Source organism: Aphelocoma coerulescens, chromosome 21 (genome assembly GCF_041296385.1).
Source record: "Aphelocoma coerulescens isolate FSJ_1873_10779 chromosome 21, UR_Acoe_1.0, whole genome shotgun sequence".
Classification (NCBI taxonomy): domain Eukaryota; kingdom Metazoa; phylum Chordata; class Aves; order Passeriformes; family Corvidae; genus Aphelocoma; species Aphelocoma coerulescens.
Window position 1 is genome coordinate 1,257,255 of NC_091034.1, and position 24,588 is coordinate 1,281,842.

General features: G+C 56.1%; 1 protein-coding gene across 1 annotated transcript in view; it reads left to right on the forward strand.

The window, feature by feature from the left end:
* The first annotated feature begins 1,370 nt into the window (after positions 1-1,370).
* The window catches only part of IGSF21 (immunoglobin superfamily member 21), a 45,754-nt gene continuing 22,536 nt past the window's right edge, over positions 1,371-24,588 (forward strand). Inside the window, exon 1 of the mRNA XM_069034825.1 lies at positions 1,371-1,428. Coding sequence (XP_068890926.1) covers positions 1,374-1,428 — 55 coding nt within the window. The 5' untranslated portion in view covers positions 1,371-1,373. The remainder of the gene's footprint in view (positions 1,429-24,588) is intronic.

A 24,588-nucleotide genomic window follows, 5' to 3' on the forward strand; every position in this document is an offset into this window, starting at 1 on the left:
CCTGGATCCCCCTCAATCCATCCCCCCTGGATCCCCCTCAATCCATCCCCCCTGGATCCCCTCTCAATCCATCCCCCTGGATCCCCCTCAATCCCTCCCCCCTGGATCCCCCCTCAATCCACCCCCCCTGGATCCCCCTCAATCCATCCCCCGTGAATCCCCCCTCAATCCATCCCCCCTGGATCCCCCTCAATCCATCCCCCTGGATCCCCCTCAATCCATCCCCCCTGGATCCCCCTCAATCCATACCCCCTGGATCCCCCCTCAATCCATCCCCCTGGATCCCCCTCAATCCATCCCCCCTGGATCCCCCTCAATCCCTCCACCCTGGATCCCCCTCAATCCCTCCCCCTGGATCCCCCTCAATCCATCCCCCCTGGATCCCCCTGAATCCCTCCCCCCTGGATCCCCCTCAATCCCTCCCCCTGGATCCCCCTCAATCCATCCCCCTGGATCCCCCTCAATCCATCCCCCCTGGATCCCCCTCAATCCCTCCACCCTGGATCCCCCTCAATCCATCCCCCCCGGATCCCCCTCAATCCCTCCCCCCCGGATCCCCCTCAATCCCTCCCCCCTGGATCCATCCCCCCGCATCCCTCCGTGATTCCCCCCCCCGCTCCATCCCCCCTCTCCCTCCCCCCTCTCTCCTCCCCGCCCCCCGCTCCATCCCGCCCCCCTCAGCCCCTCCCGGGGGCCGGGCCGGGGGCGGGCTCAGCCCGGGGGGGGCCGGGGGCGGCCGCTCAGCCCCGCTCGGCTCCGGCTGCTCCAAATCGGCTTAAGGGCGGCAGCGGCGGCGGCGGCGGCGGAGCTGCGGCCCCGGGGGGGCAGCGCCGGACAGGGCCGAGCCCCCTCCCCGGACCGAGCCCCCGGACCGGGCCGAGCCGAGCCGAGCCCGCTCCACTCCCGGACCGAACCGAGCCCCCTCCCCGGACCGAGCCCCCGGACCGGACCGAACCGAGCCGAGCCCACTCCACTCCCAGACCGAACCGAGCCCCCTCCCCGGACCGGGCCCCCTCCCGGACAGGACCGAGCCCCCTCCCCGGACCGAGCCCCCTCCCGGACCGGGCCGAGCCCCCTCCCCGGACCGAGCCCCCTCCCGGACCGGGCCGAGCCCCCTCCCCGGACCGAGCCCCCTCCCGGACCGGGCCGAGCCCCCTCTCCGGACCGAGCCCCCCTCCCGGACCGAACCGAGCCCCCTCCCGTCCCCTCCCGGACCGAACCGAGCCCCCTCCCAAACCGGGCCGAGCCCCCTCCCGGACCGAACCGAGCCCCCTCCCCGACCGGGCCGAGCCCCCTCCCCGTGCCCGGCGATGCCCGCCCGCCCCCCGGCGCGGGGGCCCCGCTGAGCCCCCTCCGCGGGCACCATGGGCACCATGAGCCCCCTGCCCCTCTGCCTCCTGCTCGGGCACCTGCGGCACCTGGCGCTGGGTGAGTGTCACCCCCCGAGGGGACAGGGACCCCCCGGGCCCGCGGGAGGGGTGGGGTGACCCCCGAACCGGGGTTCGGCGCCCCCGCCCTGGGGTTTGGGGTGATGGGGGAGGGGGGGGGCGCCCGTGGAGAGGAGAATGGGTTTGGAGCGGGGAATTGGGGTTGGTTACTGGGACGCGCGGTCTGGGGGCGTTATTGGGGCACCCCCTAACCGGGTACGGGTGTGGGAGTCATCAATGGGGCACCCCATAACCCGGCACTGGTGTGGGATCTGTGAATGGGGCACCCCATAACCGGGCACGGGTGTGGGAGTCATCAATGGGGCACCCCATGACCCGGCACTGGTGTGGGAGTCATCAATGGGGCACCCCATAACCCGGCACTGGTGTGGGATCTGTGAATGGGGCACCCCATAACCGGGCACTGGTGTGGGATCTGTTAATGGGGCACCCCATAACCCGGCACTGGTGTGGGAGCTGTTATTGGGGCACCCTATAACCGGGCACTGGTGTGGGATCTGTTATTGGGGCACCCCATAACCGGGCACGGGTGTGGGAGTCATCAATGGGGCACCCCATAACCGGGCACTGGTGTGGGATCTGTTAATGGGGCACCCCATAACCCGGCACTGGTGTGGGATCTGTTAATGGGGCACCCCATAACCGGGCACTGGTGTGAGATCTGTTAATGGGGCACCCCATAACCCGGCACTGGTGTGGGATCTGTGAATGGGGCACCCCATAACCCGGCACTGGTGTGGGATCTGTTATAGGGCACTGGTGTGGGATCTGTGAATGGGGCACCCCATAACCCGGCACTGGTGTGGGATCTGTTATAGGGCACTGGTGTGGGATCTGTTAATGGGGCACCCCATAACCCGGCACTGGGGTGGGATCTGTTATTGGGGCACCCCCTAAAGAGGAGGGTTTTAATGGGGCACCCCCTCACCCCGTGTGGGATCTGTTATTGGGGCACCCCATAACCGGGCACTGGTGTGGGATCTGTTATTGGGGCACCCCATAACCGGGCACTGGTGTGGGCGCCGTTAATGGGGTGCCGTTAATGGGGCGCCGTTAATGAGGCGCCGTTAATGAGGCGCCGTTAATGGGGCGCCGTTAATGGGGTGCCGTTCATAGGGCCCCTGCTTTGCACCCAGCAATGGGGCCCTGGGGGACCCCGGGAGAGGCCGGGGGGGTCTCATCCATGGGGCCACCCCCGTGTCCCCTTTTCCCGCTTCTCCCGGGCTCCGGCTGCGAATCCCACCCCTGCTCCAGACGGGGGGGGGGGGAATCTGTGCTCTGGGGACCCCCACGAGCTCAGTTTTGGGGGGGGTCGCAGCCCCTCCTGCTCCTTTGGGAACCCCAAACCCCGAGCAGGGAGCAGCATCCCCCAAATCCCCGCTGTGCCGGGGGATTGCAGCTGCCCGAGATCCCAAAAAACCACCCCGGGACTCCTCTCCGCTCCCCACCGCAGCCCCAAAACCGCGGCTCCGGGGAGGGGAAAACACCCGGGGAGGGAAACTTTCCCCTCCTCTCATCCCGCAGCCTCAGGAGCAGCCGTGGAATTTTATTCCGTGTCCATTTGAGGCCAATTCCCTCCTTTCCCCCCCGCCTCCCCCCCAAAATTCCCGCTCGGGGGTCTCAGGTGGCCGCTCCTTCCCGAGCCCCGGCTGCTCCCGGGAAACCGGGAGCTTTTCCAGCCTCCGGGAGCTGGAGGCGCGAGCGGAGCCTGCTCGGCATCTCCCTTTTTTTTTTTTTTGGGGGGGTTTTTAATGGACTTTTTCCTCTCCGGGAAGCGCCGGCAGCCGCTGCAGGGCGCGGGGCGGGGGAGCCTCGGCTCTGCGGGGCCGGCGCCACACAAAGGAGCCGATTCTTCCCCGGCTGCTCCCGCTCCATCCCTCCGGGATCTCCGAGCAGGAGCCCAGCCTGGATTTGGGCTCTGGCAAGAATTCCCCGCATCCCTCTTTGCCTTTCCCGCTGGGATTTGGGTCCTGCCGGGCTGCGGCTGCTGCTCCGTGCCCCCCCCCCCCGCTTTCATCCCGAGCATCCCACACGATCCCAGCATCGGGAATAAAACCCGCTCGGGAAAAGGAGGGGAGGAGGGGGGGGGAACTTGTGCCAAACCCAGCCCCGGCTCCCTCCCCTCCCCGCTCTCCTCCGCCGCCGTTTTAAGGTCACGGACAGACAATTTCCAAGGAACAACGCATCCCCCCGGCTTTTCCGTAGCTCCAGCTGTCTGTCACTGGCGCAGGGATCATTTTTCCTGCCTCTCTCCTGCTTTTTCTCGCCGCGGATCGGGCGGTTGCTCTCGTGCTGTTGATTCCGGAGCGGGGAAATCTCTGTTTGTGGGGTGGGGGGGGGTTTTTTTGGGGGGGAGGGAGGGGGGTGGAAATGGGATCAAAGTTGGTTCGTGGAGGGGCTGGAGGAGCTCGGGGAGCCCGGAGGGGTTGCGGGTTATGAAGTGATGGATGCGGCGTCGGGAATTGCTTGGATTTGGACATCCAGGAGCTGGATTTGGGCTCTCAAACCCCACAGGAACTTCGCGGCTTTGCTGGATCCCGAGGATCCGCCGTGTTCAGCATCTCCTTCCCTATGGAGGCCGCCCCTGCCCGTGCTCCTTTTGGGATTCCAACCCAACCCGGCCTGGAATTCTGCGATCCCACCCCTCGGCTGTCCCAAAAAACCCCAGCCCGAGCTCTGGTTTTGCACCACACAGCCCCAAATCCCGGCCAAATCCCGGTTTTGGGGCGCCTCCCTTTGCTCGGCGCAGCGGGGGCTGAGCTGTTCCCGGATTTCGGGGAGGCAGAGCGTTGTTCCCGAATTTCGGGGAGGCAGAGCGCTCGCCATTCCCGAATTTCCGAGGGCAGATGGCTTTTCCCTGGCTGACGGCATCCTTGGCCGGAGCCGCCGCTGTGCCCTCCCCATCCCTCTGTCCCCTCCCCAGCCCTCCGTGCCCTCCCCAGCCCGCCGGCTGAGGGATCCAAGGGATCCAAACACCGGGAAGATCCAGGTGGGCACGTCCCCAACGCGCCAATTCCCGCTGTTCATCCCCACGTTTGCCGTATGACCCCCAAATCCCTTTGGTTTTGTAGGGAATTTCGCCTGGTTTTATTGTCCCCTCGTTGACCCCCTCATCCCTGCCGCATCCCGGAGCGATCCCGCTGCCGGAGCGATCCCCAGAAACCCTCTGGAAGCACTTCCCACCCTACAAATCATCCGTGGGAAGCTTTGTTGGGCTCTCCAGCCCTTTTTTCCATCCCTCACCCGGTCAGGAAAAGCCCTTTTGTGACCCCCCAAACGGAGCTGGGCGGGATTGGGATCATTCCCGAGGTGTTTCCCAGCCCTCCGGGAGCATCACCCCTCGGATTCCAGCTTTTTTTTCTCCTTTGTCCTCGGCTCAACCTCTCCTTTTGTCCAAAAAAAAAAAACGGAAAAAAGCCGCCGGGGCCGGGGCTAAGTGGGTTAAGGAGCCGTCAGGAGGGAAAAACGAGGCCACGCGGAGGAGGCAGCGGCTGGACCATGGAAAAGGAGCCGGAGCGCCAGGAAAAGAGGCTGGGAAAGCTCCCCTCTTCCCCAAATCCATGGATTCTGGGATCAGGGCTGGCTCGTTCGCTCCCCTCCTGAAATACGGCCCCATAAAGGGCTCCTCGGGGGTTGTTTTAGGGCCGTGGCGAAGCCTCCGGGGAGGGATGAAAGTGTCGCGTTCCCGGAGATTTCCAGAGGTTTTATCCCGGTGATTTGCGTTGGCTTCTGCTTCCCACCCCCAGCCGGGAAAGGGGGAAAAAAAAAAAAAAGGGGGGGGGGAAAATCCAAGTGTTTGAAGCTTTTCAGGGATTTGTCCTTGGGGATATCCCTGAAAAATCGAGCTTGGGAAAAAAGCTCTTTGCGGTTGGGATTTTACCTGGAATTCTCTCCCCTCTCTGTTCCCCCCGAGGTTTTCCTGGCAGGGAAAACCCAGCTGACGTGGAACCCCCTGGCTGGATCCTTTTCCAACCTGGAAAAGCTGATTTTTCCTCGTTTTTGGAGGGAAAACCCAGCGTGGGGCTTTCCTCAGGGTGGTGGGAGCCACCTGCTCCTGTTTCTTTTAAATGGAAAGAGGAATTTGGTGGGAATTGTGTGGGAAAAGGAGGAGCAGGGGATGAAATCCTGCTTTAATTCACCTGTAAATCCCAAAAATCCATCCCACATTCCTGCCACCCTTTCCTAGTAACACTTTTCCCATCAAATCCCGCGTTCAGCTCTTTTTCTGGAAGTTCTTCCTGCTGTGTCCACGAATCCCGCATTTCCACGGAGCCTCTCCGGGTAAATCCAGGCCACGCAGCCCCTTCGGAAAATCCCCCTCGCTGTGCTAATTGCCCTTTCCCAATTAGCCCAATTTCCCTCTTCCCACCGGCTGCGTTTGGGAGCTGCCACTTCCAATCCAGAGCTCGGGAAAAAGCTGCGACTCCGGCAAGGATCTTCCCTCTCCTTGTGCTTTTCCAGGATAATCAACAACTTCGGGACAGGGAGACATTCCCGGCTTTATTTCTCCATGGAAAAGCTCCTGTGTTAAATCGTGGCTGCTCCCGGAGCGTTCCCAAAGATCCCCAAGCTCGGTTTGGGGGTGCTCACTCCCCAAATTCCCTTGGGATTGTTGGCATCCCCCAAAACCAAAGCTTGGGAATGTTGTAGGGTTTGGCTTGGGAATGTTGGTGCCCTTGGGCCTGGGAGAAGGAATTGGGATCCAGGTGCCGGGAGCCTGGAGATGAGCGGGCCCTGCCCTGGGCAGTTGTTAAATATTCCCAGCTCCATTCCACGGAATCCTGGGATGCTCTGGGTGGGAAGGGACCTTCAATTCCATCCCATGCCACGGGCAGGGACGGCTCCCACTATCCCAGGTGGCTCCAGCGTGGCCTTGGACATTCCCAAGGATCCAGCCACAGCTCCTCTGGGAATTCTGTGCCAGGGCCTCCCCACCCTCCCAGCCGGGAATTCCTTCCCAAAAACTCATTCCAATTTCCCCTCTGGAATTGGGGAACCATTCCCTGTGTCCTGTCACTCCAGGCCCTTTTGAACACACTTTTCCCGTCTTTTCTGTCGGCTCCTTCAGGTCCTGGAAGGCCAAAATTGCGTCAACCCAAAGCTTCTCTTCTCCGGGCTGAACATTCCCAACTCTCCCAGCTTTTCCTTGGAGCCTCCTCTGGACTCCAGCAGCTCCAGAGGGCAGAATTCCCGCTTTTCCTGCTGTGGGGTCAGCCCTGGGCTTGGGAGGTTTCCATGACCAGGTCCTTCTCCATGTGCTCATCCCAGCCGGGATCCATCCCCGGGATTGCCATGCTCCAGGTGCAGCTCCTGGTCCGGTTAAACCTCCGGAGATTCCCGTGGGCCGCTCCTGGACTTTTCCAGGTCTGGAAGCCTGGAGGCTTCTCAGGTGCCTCCAAACTCTTCCAGGTCTTGCATCCCAAATCCATGGGTGGTCCTGGAGCATCTGGATGATCCCACCAGGTGCCCTTTCCCACAGAGAGGTTTCCCATTCCCGTTTTTTCCCCATAGTCATCACCAAAAATGCTTTTTCCTGCTGGGAAATCCTTGGGATTTGGGAACGCTTGACCGACTCTCATCTCATGTTCTGGGATCTGCCAAGGAAAAGCTCTTGGGATAAGAGTGGGGTTTTAGTGAATCCAGGTATGGGAATTTGGCTGAGACGGAGCCAAGGATCTTCCCGAGGCTCTGGCAGCACTTGCCGAGGGAAAAGCTTTGCAGGGAGCTGGGAATGGAGCTGGAATCACACCCTGGAGGGCTGGGAATGGGCACAAATTCCTACCTGGAATAGGAGCAGGGGGACGAAGCAGCATCACCCCCTTGGATCCCCTAGTGATGGGATTTGGGGGATTTTCCCCACTTTTCCACGACAAATCCTTGACTTCAGCCACGCCGCGTCCGGCTCTGTGCTCAGACCCCACAGAGAGGCAAAACGAGGCAAGGAACCCCCAGATCCTGAATTTTGGGAGGCAGCTCCGGCCGTGCGAATTCCCGGCTCTGCGAGTCCCGGCGGGAGGGATGCAGCTGACGGATGGGGCTGGAATTGTTCCCAATCCAGCTGCTCTCTTTGCCCTTTTGTTTGCTTGCGGCCGCGCTGCCCGGCTCGTTCCGAACTCGTGGCTGGCGCTCCCATTCCATTCTCTCCTTCCCGCTTCTCCCCTCTTTTCTTTTTTTCCCAAAATAACCCGTCAATCACCGGCCTTGTTTTCAGCGCGTTGGGACCCGGATCCGCCGGGAATGCCAAGGGCGGGCGGATTCCAAAGGCAGCGATAATAACCCGCGGCTGTTGTTCCCTCTTTGGAATTGTTGATTTTATCCAATTAGGGATTGGGGCTCTCCAAAAGCCTTTGGATCAGGGAAGGTGCCTCGTTTCCACTCCCACCTTGGATTCAGCTCCAAGGAGGTTGGGGAAACGCCAGGAGACGCCACAATTCCCAGCGGAGGGAATGGGAACGGGGCTGTGGAGGTGGGAATGTGGCTCCACCGAGCCCTTCTCGGCCTCCGGGCCACACATTTTGGCTCCTCTGGTTCCGGGAGTGCTTTTCCATCCCGAAAATCCTGCCTGGAGCAGGGGAGGCAGGGAATTCGTTTGTCTCCTGCTCAAAGCTCCGGAATAATTTCCCATTCCTGTAATTCCTTGGTCAATTTTCTCCGGATGGGAGGGCAGAGGGGATTAAAGCCCTGCTCCACCTCCCTGTGCCCAGGGATAAATCCTGGAGCCGCTTCCCATGCAGCCAGGACAGGGAAAATGGGAGCTGGGAACCTTCCTTTGGGATGCGTCTCCTGCTTTTCCACCTCTTTGCTCCTTTCCCAAGGATCTGCAGCCACAGGGAAGGGCCGGAGCCAGGGAGATGCTCCTTGGGGGGAATTTGGGATCGGAGGGATGGGTGGGATGAAGGGTGATGGGAGGTGACACTTGGATCTGCTTCGTGGTGGTCTCCCATCCATGGAAAGGCTTTTTTTTGGGGATGAATTCCATGGATAAGCCTGGATTTATGGGTAGAACGTTGCTTTGGAGGCCGCTCGTGCTGGGCTGGTCCCAAGGTGGGATTTGCTCCTGGATCTGGGGTCTGGAAAAGAGGGAAGTGATGGAAGGGGCACTTTTGGCTGGTGATTGTCACCATGGGATGTCCCGGGATGGATTTGGGAATCTCTGGCTCTTCCCAGAAGCTGGGAACAGCAGGAGAGGGTCACAAAGGCTCCAGCTCAGCAAATTCCACCAAAATCCTCAGGATCATCCCGATTTAGGGATGAGGGGGATGTGGATGAGCTCCCTGTGAGCCTCTTGTGGAGATGTTCCCCTTCCTCATCCCGAGTTCTCCGTGGCTGCGCCTTTCCTTTGGGAAAACCCCCATGGAATGGCTGGGAATGGCCTGGGAAGGGATTTTAATGGGGTTGAAATTCCCAGCCCAGCTTTGCCCCTCTGGAGAGAGAATTCCAAAGCTTCGGCCCTCAAGGCTTTGGAAGATTCCCAGCCTGGATTCCTGGACCAGGATTTGGGATATTCCCACTGTTCTGTGGAGAATCTTCCTCCTTTTTTTAGGCCTGGCTGCCCCCGTTCCCTGCAGATGGAGCCGCACAAAGTGTGGGAACGCGAGATCCACGTGGGAACGCGGGATCCACGTGCCCGGGCTCTGCCGTCCCACCCTGCGCAGCTCCGGGAGCATCCCGAGAACCGGGGGCGGAATTTGGCTGCTTTCCTGGCTTTCCTCCTAAAAATAAACCCCGGAGTGTTGGATTGTGGGAGGAACCCGTGACTCGGAGCAGGGTGGGAGGGTTTGGGGGGCTGGGAAAGGACAAGGGGCCGAAAATATTCCCAGGGAGCTGCTGGGGAGCGGGATTTTCCATGGGGGAGGGATGGATGGAGGGATGTATGAATGGATGGATGGATGGATGGATGGATGGATGGATGGATGGATGGAGGGATGGATGGATGGATGGATGGATGGATGGACACAGGGATGGATGGATGGATGGATGGATGGATGGATGGATGGATGGATGGATGGATGGATGGATGGAGGGATGGATGGATGGACACAGGAATGGATGGATGGATGGATGGATGGATGGATGGATGGATGGATGGATGGATGGATGGATGGATGGAGGGATGGATGGATGGATGGACGGACGGACGGACGGACACAGGAATGGATAAATGGATACAGACTACTGAGGAGTGGGATTTTCCATGAGGGATGCGAGGCTGGATCTGCTGCAGAGAGGGTTTTCCATGGGGGATGGAAACACTGGATCTGCTGGGGAGCGGGATTTTCCAAGTGGAGATGGACGGATAACACCGGACCCGCTGAGGACTGGGATTTTCCATGGGGGAGGGATGGATAGCGCTGGATCTGCTGGCGAGCGGGATTTTCCATGCGGGATACGAGGCTGGATCTGCTGCTGGAAAAGCACCAGGCAATGGGCACATCCCATTCCAGAAAGGATCCAAAGGATGCAATTCCCACCAGGAATGAGGGTCCCAGAGAGCCCATCCCGCATGGAAAACCCTCCAGCGCTCCGGCTCCACTCGGAGTCCTTCCCTTTGGAATTGGATAATGAGATGTTTTCCACAAACGCCGGCTCCTGGTGGCTCTTTTGAAGTTCTGTTTGCGTCTCCCTGCGTTATTCCGGCTTTTTTTTCCCTAGGGAAGTGCTTTGTGAGGAGTGGAGATTGTTGGGATTCCTCCCGAATTTCCGCCGTAATTAGCACAGGGCGTCGGAGGCGAGCGGAGCTCCGGGAAGCGCTTCCCAAATTAAACCCTCCCATCCCTGGCAATTTGCGGGGTTGTTTTTATTTAGAGCAGGAAAATCTGGGAGATTCCATGGCGGGAGAGGGAGGATTTGGACACTGGGATGGTCGGGATGCTCCCGGCACTCTTGGTTTGCATGGATCGTGCTCCGGATCTGCTCCGTGCTTCCCGGCAGGAATAAAAAAAAAATGGGAGGAAAAAATCCCGGAGTTTTTGGGCTGAAAGGATTTGATTGGGGAAAGGAGAGCCCTTCCAGCCTGGAAAATGGGAATGGAGAGCACTTCCTGCATGGAAAGTGGGAGTGGGAATGGGAAAGGAGAGCACTTCCTGCATGGAAAATGGGAATGGGAATGGGAATGGGAATGGGAATGGGAATGGGAATGGAAGGCACTTCCCACCTGGAAAACAGGAGTGGGAAGGGAGGGCACTTCCCACCTGGAGAATGGGAATGGGAACGGGAATGGGAATGGGAGGTCACTTCTTGTATGGACAATGGGCTGGGATTGGGAATGGAGAGCACTTCCAGCCTGGAAAATGGGATTGGAAATGGGAGTGGGAATGGGGGGCACTTCCAGCCTGGAAAATGGGAATGGGAATGGGAATGGGAATGGGAATGGGAATGGGAATGGGAATGGGAATGGAGAGCACTTCCAGCCTGGAAAATGGGATTGGGAATGGGAATGGGAATGGGAATAGGGGTCACTTCCCACCTGGAAAATGGGAATGAGAAGGGAGAGCACTTCCAGCCTGGAAAATGAGTTGGGAACGGAAAGGAAGGCACTTCCAGCCTGGAAAATGGGAATGGGAAGGGAGGGCTTTCCCAGCTGGAGAATAGGAATGGGAATGGGAATGGGAATGGGAATGGGAGGGCGCTTTTTGTATGGAAAATGGGCAGGGATTGGGGATGGATTGGGAATGGGAATGGGAATGGGGGGCATTTCCATCCTGGAAAATGGGAATGGGAATGGGAATGGGAATGAGAATGGAGGGCACTTCCAGCCTGGAAAATGGGAATGGGAATGGGGGGCACTTCCAGCCTGGAAAATGGGAATGAGAATGGGAATGGGAATGGGAGGGCACTTCCCACCTGGAAAATGGGCAGGGATTTGGAATGTATTGGGAATGAGAATGGGAATGGGAATGGGAATGGGAATGGGAATGGGAATGGGAATGGGAATGGAGGGCATTTCCATCCTGGAAAATGGGAATGGGAAGGGAGGGCTTTCCCAGCTGTTTAACATCCCGGGCGCTCCTCTCCGCCCCGGTGAGCAGGAAGACCTCCCACATTCCCGGCCTCTCTTCCCGCCCTCCCGGGAGCACTGAATTAAAGGAATATTGGATGATCCCACGCTTGGTTATGTTTTATTAACACGGAGCCGCGGCCTCACGGCACATCCAGAGGATCCGAGGCTCTGCCGGGTGTTTTTCCCTCTTTTCCAAGCTCTGGCTGCTGCTGTTATTCCCAATCCCACTCCTTAGGTTGGCTGGGAGGTCAGGCCGGGATCTCCTGGAAAAGGAGGGGAATTTGGGATGAAAAATGGGAATATTTGGTTTGTCTGAGGATGCTCCGTGTCCTGGTGGGACTGGGGATGGAAGCTGTGCAGCAGGAATGGGGATGGAAGCGGGAATAGGGATGGATTTGGGAAAGAGGAGTCACGGACACCACATGGAGCCATGGAAAAATCTCCTCCCAATTTTCCAGCTTTGCTCCATCTCAGGCCGATCAAGCCAGGGGTGGGAGAACCTCTGGGATGTCGGATCCGGGGGAAAAGATCCCAAAAAACTCCAGCATCCCACAAGCAGAGGTAAAGCAGGAATCAGGGCTGGGATTTTGCTCCGTCAGCCTTTGGGATCAGCGGGAAAAGCCAAACACGGATAACACTCCGGAAGTGCTGGGAGAGGGAAAGGCGTTAATTAGCACTAATTTCCCAGCGGTGCGGAGATGGATCGGGATTAAGGAAAGAGCCCTGTGGAGACGGATCAGGATTAAGGGAAGAGCCCCATGGAGATGGATCGGGATTCAGGGAAGAGCCCCGTGGAGACGGATCAGGATTAAAGGAAGAGCCCCATGGAGATGGATCGGGATTCAGGGAACAGTCCCGTGGAGATGGATTGGGATTGAGGGAAGAGCCCCATGGAGATGAATCAGGATTCAGGGAAGAGTCCTGTGGAGATGGATTGGGATTGAGGGAAGAGCCCCATAGAGATGGATCAGGATTCAGGGAAGAGCCCCGTGGAGATGGATCGGGATTCAGAGCCCTATGGAGATGGATCGGGATTGAGGGAAGAGCCCTGTGGAGACGGATCGGGATTAAGGGAAGAGCCCCATGGAGATGGATCGGGATTCAGGGAAGAGCCCCGTGGAGACGGATCAGGATTAAAGGAAGAGCCCCATGGAGATGGATCGGGATTCAGGGAACAGTCCCGTGGAGATGGATTGGGATTGAGGGAAGAGCCCCATGGAGATGGATCAGGATTCAGGGAAGAGCCCCGTGGAGATGGATCGGAATTCAGAGCCCTGTGGAGATGGATCAGGATTCAGGGAACAGCCCCGTGGAGATGGATCGGGATTCAGAGCCCCATGGAGATGGATCGGGATTGAGGGAAGAGCCCTGTGGAGACGGATCGGGATTGAGGGAAGAGCCCTGTGGAGACGGATCAGGACTAAAGGAAGAGCCCCATGGAGATGGATCGGGATTCAGGGAACATCTCCGTGGAGATGGATTGGGATTGAGGGAAGAGCCCCATGGAGATGAATCAGGATTCAGGGAAGAGCCCCGTGGAGATGGATCGGGATTCAGAGCCCTGTGGAGATGGATCAGGATTCAGGGAACAGCCCCATGGAGATGGATCAGGATTCAGGGAACAGTCCTGTGGAGACGGATCAGGATTCAGGGAACAGCCCCGTGGAGATGGATCGGGATTCAGAGCCCTGTGGAGATGGATCTGGATTCAGGGAAGAGTCCCATGGAGATGGATCGGGATTCAGGGAACAGCCCCGTGGAGGTGGATTGGGATTCAGGGAACAGCCCCACGCATCCTCTCTGTGGGAGCGGGGAAGTGTCGGGGAATCAGCGCCTGGAATCGGGGCTGGAAGAGGGAGATATCCGTTAATCCCATTAGGGACGTGGCATTACCGGGAGAGCAGAGGGATTATCAAGCACGGAGTGTGAATCCGGAGGAACAGGAGCGGCGATCGGCAATCCTGCTTTGTCCAGGGAATGGGGCTGGAGAAGACGGGAAAGGTGGAGTTGGAAGAGGCTGGAGCAGGGAGATCCTGAGGGATGGGATTGCAGCTCTCCCAAGGGATGAGGGAGAGTTTGGGATGGGGCTGGAGAGGATGGGAAAGGTGGTGTTGGAAGAGGCTGGAGCAGGGAGATCCTGAGGGATGGGAGGGATGGGGGAAGGTTTGGGATGCAGCTGCCCCTTGTCCCAGTGGCCAAGAGAGACGTCTCCAGGCCAGGGCCAAATCCCGGACCTGGGAATTCCCGTGGGAATTGTGGCTGTGAAGGAGTCTGTCCCAATAACCCAATCCATCCTTCCTTCCTTCCTTCCTTCCTTCCTTCCTTCCTTCCTTCCTTCCTTCCTTCCTTCCTTCCTTCCTTCCTTCCGAATTCCTTCCGAATTCCTTCCTTCCTTCCTTCCTTCCTTCCTTCCTTCCTTCCTTCCTTCCTTCCTTCCTTCCTTCCTTCCTTCCTTCCTTCCTTCCTTCCTTCCTTCCTTCCTTCCTTCCTTCCTTCCGAATTCCTTCCGAATTCCTTCCGAATTCCTTCCGAATTCCTTCCGAATTCCTTCCTTCCTTCCGAATTCCTTCCTTCCGAATTCCTTCCGAATTCCTTCCGAATTCCTTCCTTCCTTCCGAATTGCTTCCTTCCGAATTCCTTCCAAATTCCTTCCGAATTCCTTCCTTCCTCCCTCCCTCCCTCCCTTCCTTCCTCCCTCCCTTCCTCCCTCCCTCCCTCTCTCCCTAGAAGCCTCCGGAACATTCCCCACGGGAACACCGAGGGTTTTCCAGCAGAGCAGGGAGCCTTTGGGGCTGATCCAGCTGCCCCAGGCTCCCCCCAGGTCATTTTTTCAGGAAAAAGCCGCACATCACACCCGGAATTCCAAAATCAAAGTGGATTTTGGAGCTCCTGGGATTCCTGCCCAGACCAGGTTTATTTTCCCTCTTCCTCTGCCTGAGGTTGTGCCTTTTGGAGGAGGAGTTCAGAAGGAAAAATCCCAAAATGTCGATAGCGATGATCCCTTCCCGGCTCCTCCGTGCAGGAATCAATAGAGGGAGCAGAGATCACCTGGAGCCGACAGCGGGGAGGGAGGGGGGATCGATGGCTCCTCATTTGTCACCAATCCAAAATCTGGGATAATTGGATTTCCTGCAAGTGGAGAAATAAAGCCGGGAATTCATTAGGCGGGTCAGGGTCACCCCTTCTCCAGGGCCACCTGGGCTTGGGAAAACCCGCTTGGAATTGGTGGGAAACCCAATGGGAGCTTCCAAACCTAAATCCTCTGACTTGCCTTAATGGAATGAATGATCTTCCCTCTTTTTCCCATCCCAAGCCTGTGTCTCTCCCGATAAAGCTGGAAAAAAAAGGACTTTTAGGGAGGACTGGGAAGTTTCAGGTGGGAAAATTCCTTCCCGGGGTTATTTTTGGGAGCAGGACCACCTCTGATAACCCCCTGCTGTTATTCCAGGATGGGATTTTTTGGGATCTCCAATAACCCCTTGCTGTTACTCCAGGATTTCTTGGGATCTCCAATATCTCCTTGCTGTTATTCCAGGAATTTTTGGGATCTCCAATAACCCCTTGCTGTTATTCCAGGACGGGACTTTTTGGGATCTCCAATATCTCCTTGCTGTTACTCCAGGAATTTTTGGGATCTCCAATATCCCCCTTGCTGTTACTCCAGGATTTCTTGGGATCTCCAATAACCCCTTGCTGTTATTCCAGGGTGGGACTTTTTGAGATCTCCAATAACCCCTTACTGTTATTCCAGGAATTTCTGGGATCTCCAATAACCCCTTGCTGTTATTCCAGGAATTTTTGGGATCTCCAAAATCCCCTTGCTGTTATTCCAGGATGGAACATTTTGGGATGTCCAATATCCCCTTGCTGTTTTTCCAGGGATTTGGGGGATCTCCAATAACCTCTTGCTGTTATTCCAGGAATTTTTGGGATCTCCAATATCCCCTTGCTGTTATTCTGGGATGGGAATTTTTGGGATCTCCAATATCCCCTTGCTGTTAGTCCAGGATAGGGTTTTTTGGGATCTCCAATAACCCCTTGCTGTTACTCTGGGATGGGATTTTTTGGGATCACTGATGAGCTGGAAAAGGCCTCGCTTTCCCCTTCACAAGTGGGGAAACTGAGGCATGGAAAGACCTGGAATCATGGAATGGTTTGGGTTGGGATGGATATTAAAGCTCCTCCCATTCCACGCCTGCCATGGACAGGGACATTTTCCATAGGTTGTTATTCCAGCCTGGCCTTGGGCACTTCCAGGGATAGGAAGCAGCTCCCGGCTGCTTCCTGCTCTGTTAATTATTCTGGCTGGGATTAACTCCAGCCAGGATTAACACCCCGAGCCGCGGCTTCCCAGAATTGGCTGCTGGTGCCATAATCCTCATCCCGACAAAGGTGAAACAGCGGGAAAACCCTCGGCTGCTGCCGCCAAATCCCTCCCAAGCCATGGACTGAGCTCTGCCAGGAGTTTGGAATTTTTTCCCAATTTTCCAATCCGGTTTGGGGCTCTAACAAGGAACACCGGCTACAATCATTCCCTTTTTTCACTCTGGAATTGCATTCCCGGGATGGATTTTGCTCAGTGCCTCTGGCTGGGGATAAAATCCTTTATCCCAGGTGAGGTTTTCCATAATCCCTGTGCCCGGGGACGGCATCCAGAGGGTGCAACTTCCAGGGAGAGACTCCAGGAGGATCCGGCTGGCGGGGAACCTCTTCCCTGTCAAGATGCGGAGCTGAGCCGCTGGAAAAGGAAAGCTGGGAATTTGCTGGTGTGGGGAAAAATGCAACTTCCAATCTTTTTCAGTGCTGGATTAGGACACGGCCTCTCCTTCTCCCGCCTCACTTAATTCGGGATTAAAGCCACATCTGCACGCGGAGCTCAGATCCCGCTGTGCTTCCCGCAGAGCTGCTTGATTAAAAATCAGGGAAAAGCGGAGCAGGGGGGGAAATTTTAGCCCTGGGGCGGCTGCTAAGCCTGGAGGACACCTGGACATTCCAGCCTGGAGCGTTAATCCAGGTTAATCCAGGTGTTGAGGAGGCACCGTGCTCTGCTGGAAGGGTTTTAGGGAATGTTGAACCAATCCGGAGGCATTCCGTTGAATTTGGTGGTTGGTGGTGGCTCCTGCTTGGCAAAATTGGGATTGTAGGAAAATTCCTCGGCTGGTGATCTTGGGATTTGCTGGAGAAAGACAGAAATCCATGGGAATGGACTGGAGAGTGGGAGAGTGATCCATGGGGCAGCAGGAGGGAGCTGGAATAGAGAGAACGCGGGGAAAAGAAGGAAAAATCGGGATTTTTTTTACAGTTCTCGAGGTTCATTGGGATCTGCTGGGAAAAGGAGGAAGGAAATCTTTCCTGGGATTTATCAGCAGGAGAGAATTCCTGCCCTGCAGCCCAGACTGGGCGGTGGCAGCACTTCCGGTAGGAAAACTGAGGAAAATCCAGGAGGAAAATCCAGGAGGGAAACCCTCGGGAAATCCTGCAGGAACGGGATTTGTTTCTTTGGAAAAGGGAAAATTTGGGATGAGAGGTGGCACCTCCCGCCTGTTTGGCCTCATTTGGCCAAAATCCATTGGCTTCACCCCATGGAATGGGAATAAAATCGAGGAGTGACCGATCTGGGGGATTCTGCCTTGATTAGCTGGGCGGGGGTTGATTGGCAGCCTGTGCTGCAGGGAATCAGCCCTCATTTGCATATTTGCATAGATGCAAATGAGGGGCGCGATCTCCATTTATCAAATGAGGCGTCTCAGACCCAACCTGACCCCGAGGAATTTTTGGCTCCGGCAGCTGCTCCAACATCTGGGAAGAGGCCACGAGGTGCCGGCGGAGCCATCGCGCCAAATTAGGGATGGTGCCAGGATTTTGGGGGAATTTGGCCTGGCTGGATTAATTTTCCCACCTTTCCTGGGATGAGGCATCATTTTGGACTCTGAAAGTGCCCAAAATGATCCAAACAAAAAGAAAAATCTGGAAAAATCTGGAAAAAGCCTTAAATAATGTGGAAAAGCAACAAGAAAAATGACAGCGGAATGAGGACAAATATCCGGCTCTTCCCAAAATCCAAACCCAATGACCCATCCCAAGCTCTTCCCAAAATCCAAACGACCCATCCCAAGCTCTTCCCAAAATCACAATGACCCATCCCAAGCTCTTCCCAAAATCCCAATGATCCATCCCGAGCTCTTCCCAAAATCACAATGACCCATCCCAAGCTCTTCCCAAAATCCCAATGACCCATCCCGAGCTCTTCCCAAAATCACAATGACCCATCCCGATCTCTTCCCAAAATCCCAACAACCCATCCCGAGCTCTTCCAAAATCCTGACGATCCATCCCAAGCCCTTTGCAAAATCCCAATGATCCATCCCGAGCTCTTCCAAAATTCCAACGACCCATCCCAAGCTCTTCCCAAAATCCCAACCCAACAACCCATCCCAAGCTCTTCCAAAATCCGAATGACCCCTCCCAAGCTCCTCCAAAAATCCCAATCCAATGATCCATCCTGAGCTCTTCCGAAAATCCCAATGACCCATCCTGAGCTCTTCCTGAAATCCCAGCGACCCATTCCGAGCTCTTCCCAAAATCCCAACAACCCATCCCCCTCCACCGCTTCGAGCTGCCGTGGGAGCCCCAGTGGGACATCCAAAGTGATATTTTATGGGAATATCAGCGGGATGAAGACGTGGAGATAAAACATTCCCCCCCTCCAGCACCGCTGGGAGGCGGAGGGATTTTATGGAAACATTGGAAGTGAAAAGGGGGGGAAAATGATGACTAAAACTTCCCAGCGCTCCGATAAATGCTCCTAAACATCCTTCCCACCCGGAGATAAATATTCCATGTGTGATTTACGGCCCTGCATTCCCAGGCCGTGCCGGGGGGAGGTGGTGGCAGCCGATAAAATCCAATAAATCACTGGGAATGTCATTGAAGCCACCACATTCCTGCTGATAAGCAGCGTGGGGTGGGAAAATCCATCTTTTCCGCGCCGGCTGCGCCTCGATGGAGTTGATTTAAGGAGTTTTGGGATTGGGAGGGGTTTCCCAAGTCTTGGAAGGGTCTTGGATCCTTCTCTGTGCGTTTTCATGGAGGGAGATCCTCTTCCGAGGGGTTCGGCTTTGGGGCGGTTGGAATTTTGTCCCAAATGGAAGAAAATTCCCGTCCATCCCAGGGAAATGGTTCCAGAATCTGACTGATCCTGGTTTGCTGGTGGCTGTTGTTCCCCTCCAATCCTGTTTTTCCTCTGTTCACCCCCAAATCCTCACTTTTCCAGTATCCCTGCTTTTGTTCCATCTATCCCAGGGAGATACATCCCAAATCCAACTGATCCCGGTTTTCCGGGGGCTGTTGCTTGCCTCCAGCCCTGGTTTTCCTGCATTCGTCCTCAAACCATCACTTTTCCAGCATCCCTGGTTTTGTATCCGCTGGATTTGGCTCTTGGGATAAGCGGGATGCAATCCTTGGATCCACCATGGATTTACATCTCTGAGTATCTGGGAAATCCATGGATTTTTAGGATGGGGGACCCCCTGAACATCCAAATGACGATTCCAAGGCCATTCCAGGGGTTTGTAGCCAGGCCTGGGCTCCATCCAAGGAAAACCGTCACAGTTTTCCCTTCGAACATCCATCTTTTTCCTGGAACGCCCCATTCCCTGCGGATTTGTGCCGGAGATGTCGAACAAGCGCGAAATTGACGCCGCGGGTTGGAGCCGAGCCGGGAATGGGCTCCCTCATCCCGTGCTCCAGTGAGCCGGAACAGCTCCGAGGAGCTTGGAAAAAGTCGGATGAAGACGTTGGAGGATTTATTCCAGTCCGTGCCCAGGCCACGGAGCTGATTCCGAAGGCTCAATCCCACCCGGATTTGTTTGGCAGGAGGCGCGCGGCGAAGGCGGAGAGCGCTGGGGTTTTCCTGGGATTTATTGGGGATGGGGAAAGCTGGGCTTGAGTCACTGTGGGAAGGAAAGCGGATAGCGAAAGGTGGAAATGTGGGATGGAGGAGATGGAAAAAGGCCGGAGATGGGGGTCGGAGAGATGGGAGGGCACGGCAGCACCGGGAGGCTCCCAAATCCCAAATTCCCTGTAGCTTTTCCAGCCCCAAAATGCCCAAATTCTCACTTTCCCTCTGAAATCCTTTCTTGTGCTGACGGGGATGAAAATCCCACGGAGCCGGAATGTTTGGATGGTTTTTAGCCCAGCAGGATCCGTTTAGATCTCATTCCTCATTTCTCTGCCGCCTCTGGAGCTGCTGCCCTGGCCAGGCCAGGATCTCAGAGCTGATAAGAATCATTCCCACCCCTCCGGAAGATAAAAGGGACTCTGGAGCTCGTAATGAGGAAAAACAGGTCCGAAAATGGATTTTTTCCTGAAGATCCATCAGCACCAACCCTCGGGAAGCCCTCAGGTGGTGTTGGAGATGCTTCCCAGGGACGCAAGGACATTGGGAATCACGGCACGGAGCAAATGGGGCATGAATCCTTTTCCTTTGGACTGGGATATCTTTTCTTTGGGATGTTTTGCTTCGGAGGAATCTGGGATTTAAGGGAAAAAAAGAGAAGCTGGACAGAGGTTAAAAATTCCACCTCAACGGGATTTGGGTGTTGAAATCCTTGGGAGCTGCGTTTGGGGATTGCGCTGTGCTTTATAAAAATAGGGAATCATGGAATGGGTTGGATTGGAGGGACCTTAAATCCCATCCCATTCCCTACCACGGACAGGGACACCTTCCCCTGTCCCAGGGTGCTCCAAGCCCGAGCAGGCTTTGGACAATTCCAGGGATGGAGCAGCCTTGGCTTCTTTGGACAGAAGTGATCCATAAAAATTCCATCGTTGCGTAATTCCGAAGTGTTTTGCCCACGGAATGTGAGCGGAAGCAGCCCCCGGGGCCCGGCTGTCCCCGGCATGGAGTGGTTCCCTCACTTCATCTTCATTTAAAAGGGGCCGAGAGGCCAAAGGGGCCGCGCTCAATCCATGGATCGATCCAAAGGATCGATCCAAGCCATCGATTCCCATCGCAAAGAGCTAAGGAGGCTCGGGATACATCCATGGAATCCGGCAGAATTAATTGGGAAAAACGGACCAAGCCACGGGCTGGACATCCCCCTGCTCATTCCATACATTTTCTCCGGATCCTTTAAAATTTGGGAGCCGCTTTGGTCCAGCAGCCGCCCCTACGGAATAATTCCAGATCCAGCTGCGGAATTGTTCCCTCCCACTTATGGAAATGAGGCAGGGAAGTGGCTCCTAATGAGATGTTTGTGAGGGAAGAGGAATTTTAATTACCGGCTCTTAATTGTCTGCTCGGCCCGTTAATATCCCATTTTCCCGGGATTGATGCCATTCGCTCCCTGCCAGCCTGGGCTCCTCCTCGCCCGGGGGTGACGCCAACTTTCCCGGGTTTATTTTAGGGAATGCGCACGTTTCCCAAAAGCCAGGATAATTTTTGGGAAGGCAGTGGAGGGGTTGGGGATGTTTAACCCCGCTGGCGCTTGTCTGGTGGAATTTTGGGAAGCAAAGCTGGATATCCAAGGCAAACTCAGCGCGAGGCTCCCCCAATCCGTTTTTCCCCCTTCCCGAAGGCCCGTTTTCCTTGGAAGCACGGCGCCGACTCCGGCTGTCACATCCCATTCCCTGGCTGGTGTTAAACCCGTGTCAAACGCTTATTCCCGTTTAAATAAAAAATCAAACCCCAGCGCAGCTTTCCAGGAGGAAAAGCTCCGGATTCAGCAAAATTTGACCGGTCAGGATGGGGCCAGCCGGGAATTCTTCACCCTTGGAGCCCTCCAGGGTTAACGAGGAGAGGCAGAGCCTTATTCCGACCGTAAATAGTCCTGGAATGTCATAAATAAGGCATGGCCGGAGCCGGGAAGGGAGAGGGAAGGAATTTGCTGCGTTCTCAGGAACAACTGGAGCTGCTGAATTTTTCATGAACAAGATGTTGCAAAGTGCCGCCAGTCAGGGCGCGTTCGGTTCACGCGGATCCGCGGGTGACATCCCTGGATCTGCCACGGCCACGGACATTCCAACCCCTCCGGTCGGGAATTTGCAGCAGGAGCATTCCTGGCTTTTTCCAGCGGGGTTTGCACCCCTTTAGATCCCACCTCAAGGGGGAAAACGTCTCCTGGTCTCCTTAAATCCTTGGAATTGCGGGAGATCCGCCCGTTGAGGGAGTGCTGGTGTCTGTTTTCCCGGTTCCTTCCTGGTTTTCTCATCCCATCCCAGCTTGGAAAAGGGAGGTGGAGGAATGGGAGGGAATTATGGATAAGGCCCGTTAATCACTGGCTAATTAAAATGTCGAGGTGTTCACGTTGTCACCAGCTCCTCAAGGATGCCGGGGACATTCCAGAGGGGGATGGAGCCACTGGATTCCAAGAATCCCTTCCCCTGGCTCCATCCTGAGCTCCTGCTCCGCTCGGATCAGTTGCCGCTTCCAAGGACCATTCCTAAAAGGATGGGGATGGGTTGGACTCTGGGGACATGGAAAGGGGGAAAATCCATCCTCAGCTGGGGCTGCCCCATCCCGGGATTTGTCCAAGGTTGGATGGGGCTTGGAGAAATCTGGGATAGCGGGAGGACTCCCTGCCCATGGAATGGGATGAGCTTTAAGGTCCCTTCCAATCCAAACCATTCCAGGATTCCATGGGCTTGGAGTCAGATTTTTTGGGAAGCGCAGGGAGGTAAGAAATCCGGGATTTCGATTTATATCAATAAATAAATGTTGGATTTCGATGTGGGTTGGAAGGAATCGGGAGCCTGGGGAAGACATGGAAGGGGCTCCTGTGGTGCTGGGATTCCTTGGAAAGCTCCGTCACTCCAAGGCCTCCAGGCCTTTCCTTGGCAGATTCCCACCCATCCATTCCCTCGCCCCCCTGCTCCCCAGGAACCTCAGCCTACGGGGGATTCCGGCCACTGGCCATTCCCATGGGGCACCGGACTGTGTTTGTGGGCAGAAATCCCCATGGGATGCTGGAAAGGGCTGGGAATGGGGTTTTTATCCAGCATCCCACACTTCCAGGGCTGGAGCAATTCCTGCCTCATCCCTGGGAGCTCTTTTGTAATTGGAAGCACCGAGCTTGTTCCGATGTTCTCCTTTATTAGCGCGTCACTCCCAATTTCAAAGGACATTTCCTTTATCCCTCCCTTCCCCCTCTCCTCGCCCACTTCCCTTTTCCCTTTTTTTTCTAATTCCCCTGAAACTGAATGGGGCCAGAATTCCCAGCGATTGCCGGCAAAAATATCCTCTCCTCCCCAGGGATGCAATCTAATCAGAGGGATGAATTTCCAGAGGACTGAATCTGATCCGGGGGAGGCCCGGCCTGGCTTTCTCTGGAAAATCTCGGATTGAAAAGAGCAAAGGGGAAGCGGAGCGAGGCTGAGAAGGGGATGCTGATAAGGGGATGATGATAAGGGGTTGCTGATAACGCGAGGGATGATGGAAATTTGGGATGGGCTCCTCCTTTGGAGCCTTTTCAGAAGAGTTCTTCCCATCCGGCAGTTCCGTCACCGCTGCCGCTTTGTTCTCCACAGTAAATCCCAAAAAAAAGAGAGCAGAGCGAGGCTGATAAGGGGACACTGATAAGGGGATGCTGATAACACGAGGGATGATGGAAATATGGGATGGGCTCCTCCTTTGGAGCCCTTTCGGAAGAGTTCTTCCCATCCAGCAGTTCCGTCACCGCTGCCGCCTTGTTCTCCGCAGAAAATCCCGAAAAAAAGAGAGCAGAGTGGGGCTGAGAAAGGGACACTGATAAGGGGATGCTGATAAGGGGATGATGATAAGGGGATGCTGATAACGCGAGGGATGATGGAAATTTGGGATGGGCTCCTCCTTTGGAGCCCTTTCAGAAGAGTTCTTCCTATCCGGCAGTTCCGTCACCGCTGCCGCTTTGTTCTCCGCAGAAAATCCCAAAAAAAGAGAGCAGAGTGAGGCTGAGAAGGGGACGCTGATAAGGGGATGCTGATAAGGGGATGCTGATAAGGGGATGCTGGTAATGAGAGGGATGATGGAAATTTGGGATGGGCTCCTCCTTTGGAGCCCTTTCAGAAGAGTTCTTCCCATCCGGCAGTTCTGTCACCGCTGCCACTTTGTTCTCTGCAGAAAATCCCGGAAAAAAGAGAGCAGAGTGAGGCTGAGAAAGGGACACTGATAAGGGGATGCTGATAATGGGGTGCTGATAAGGGGATGATGATAAGGGGATGCTGATAACGCCAGGGATGATGGAAATTTGGGATGGGCTCCTCCTTTGGAGCCCTTTGGGAAGAGTTCTTCCCATCCAGCAGTTCCCGTCACCGCTGCTGCTTTGTTCTCCACAGTAAATCCCGAAAAAAGGGAGCCGAGGGAGGCTCTGGAGCAGCGCTGACACCTCGCAGTTGTTCCCTGTCGGGAAGCGAAGGGAAGGGGAGGATGAGGGATGGGATTCGCACGTCAGCCGCAGCCAAACAGCGGGATTTGGACGGCTCCATCTGGATCCCTGCTTTATTTTCCAGCTCCTGGCTTTGTTTTCCCGGTTTTCCCCCTCCCCTCCACGCATCCTTGGCCGGCTCCTGTGGGGACGCGGCATCTGTTTCCCTCTCCCTCCTTCTTTTCCACAACTTCTGGGATGGTTTTGTTCTGGATTTGAGGAGCATTTGGATTTTCCCCTTCCCTGCCCTTCCAGGCATCAGCTTTCCGTGGGATCCTCATCCCACGGCACTGGAGCAATAAATCCTGGGGCTCCAGAGCTTTGGCTTTTCCACGCGGGAAAAGCTCGGGAGCATCCTGTGGTTCTACTCTGGTGTTTAAGGCCCAGCCAAGCCAGAATTCCCAGGAATACAGGTGGAAGCTGCTCCCGTTGCCAGCTCCGAGTGGTTTTCCAGCACATGGAGGGAGCAGAGGGGGAAAATATTCCCATTTTGGGGGGTTTTTCTTGGCCACCCAGAAGATGCAGGTCAGGGATGGGTTTGGAGGGCGATTTCCTTGGAAAAATGCTTGGATGGGTGGGTTTGCTGCGTGGGAGTGGCTGGGGCCACCCCAAACTTGGTGCTTTTTGACTTTAAAAATCCACCAAAAATCAGGGAATGGCCCAAACACCACCTTGGCTGGACCGGGATGGGGATGGTTCTGCTTCCCATGGAAGTGCATGGGTCTGGAAGGGAATAATG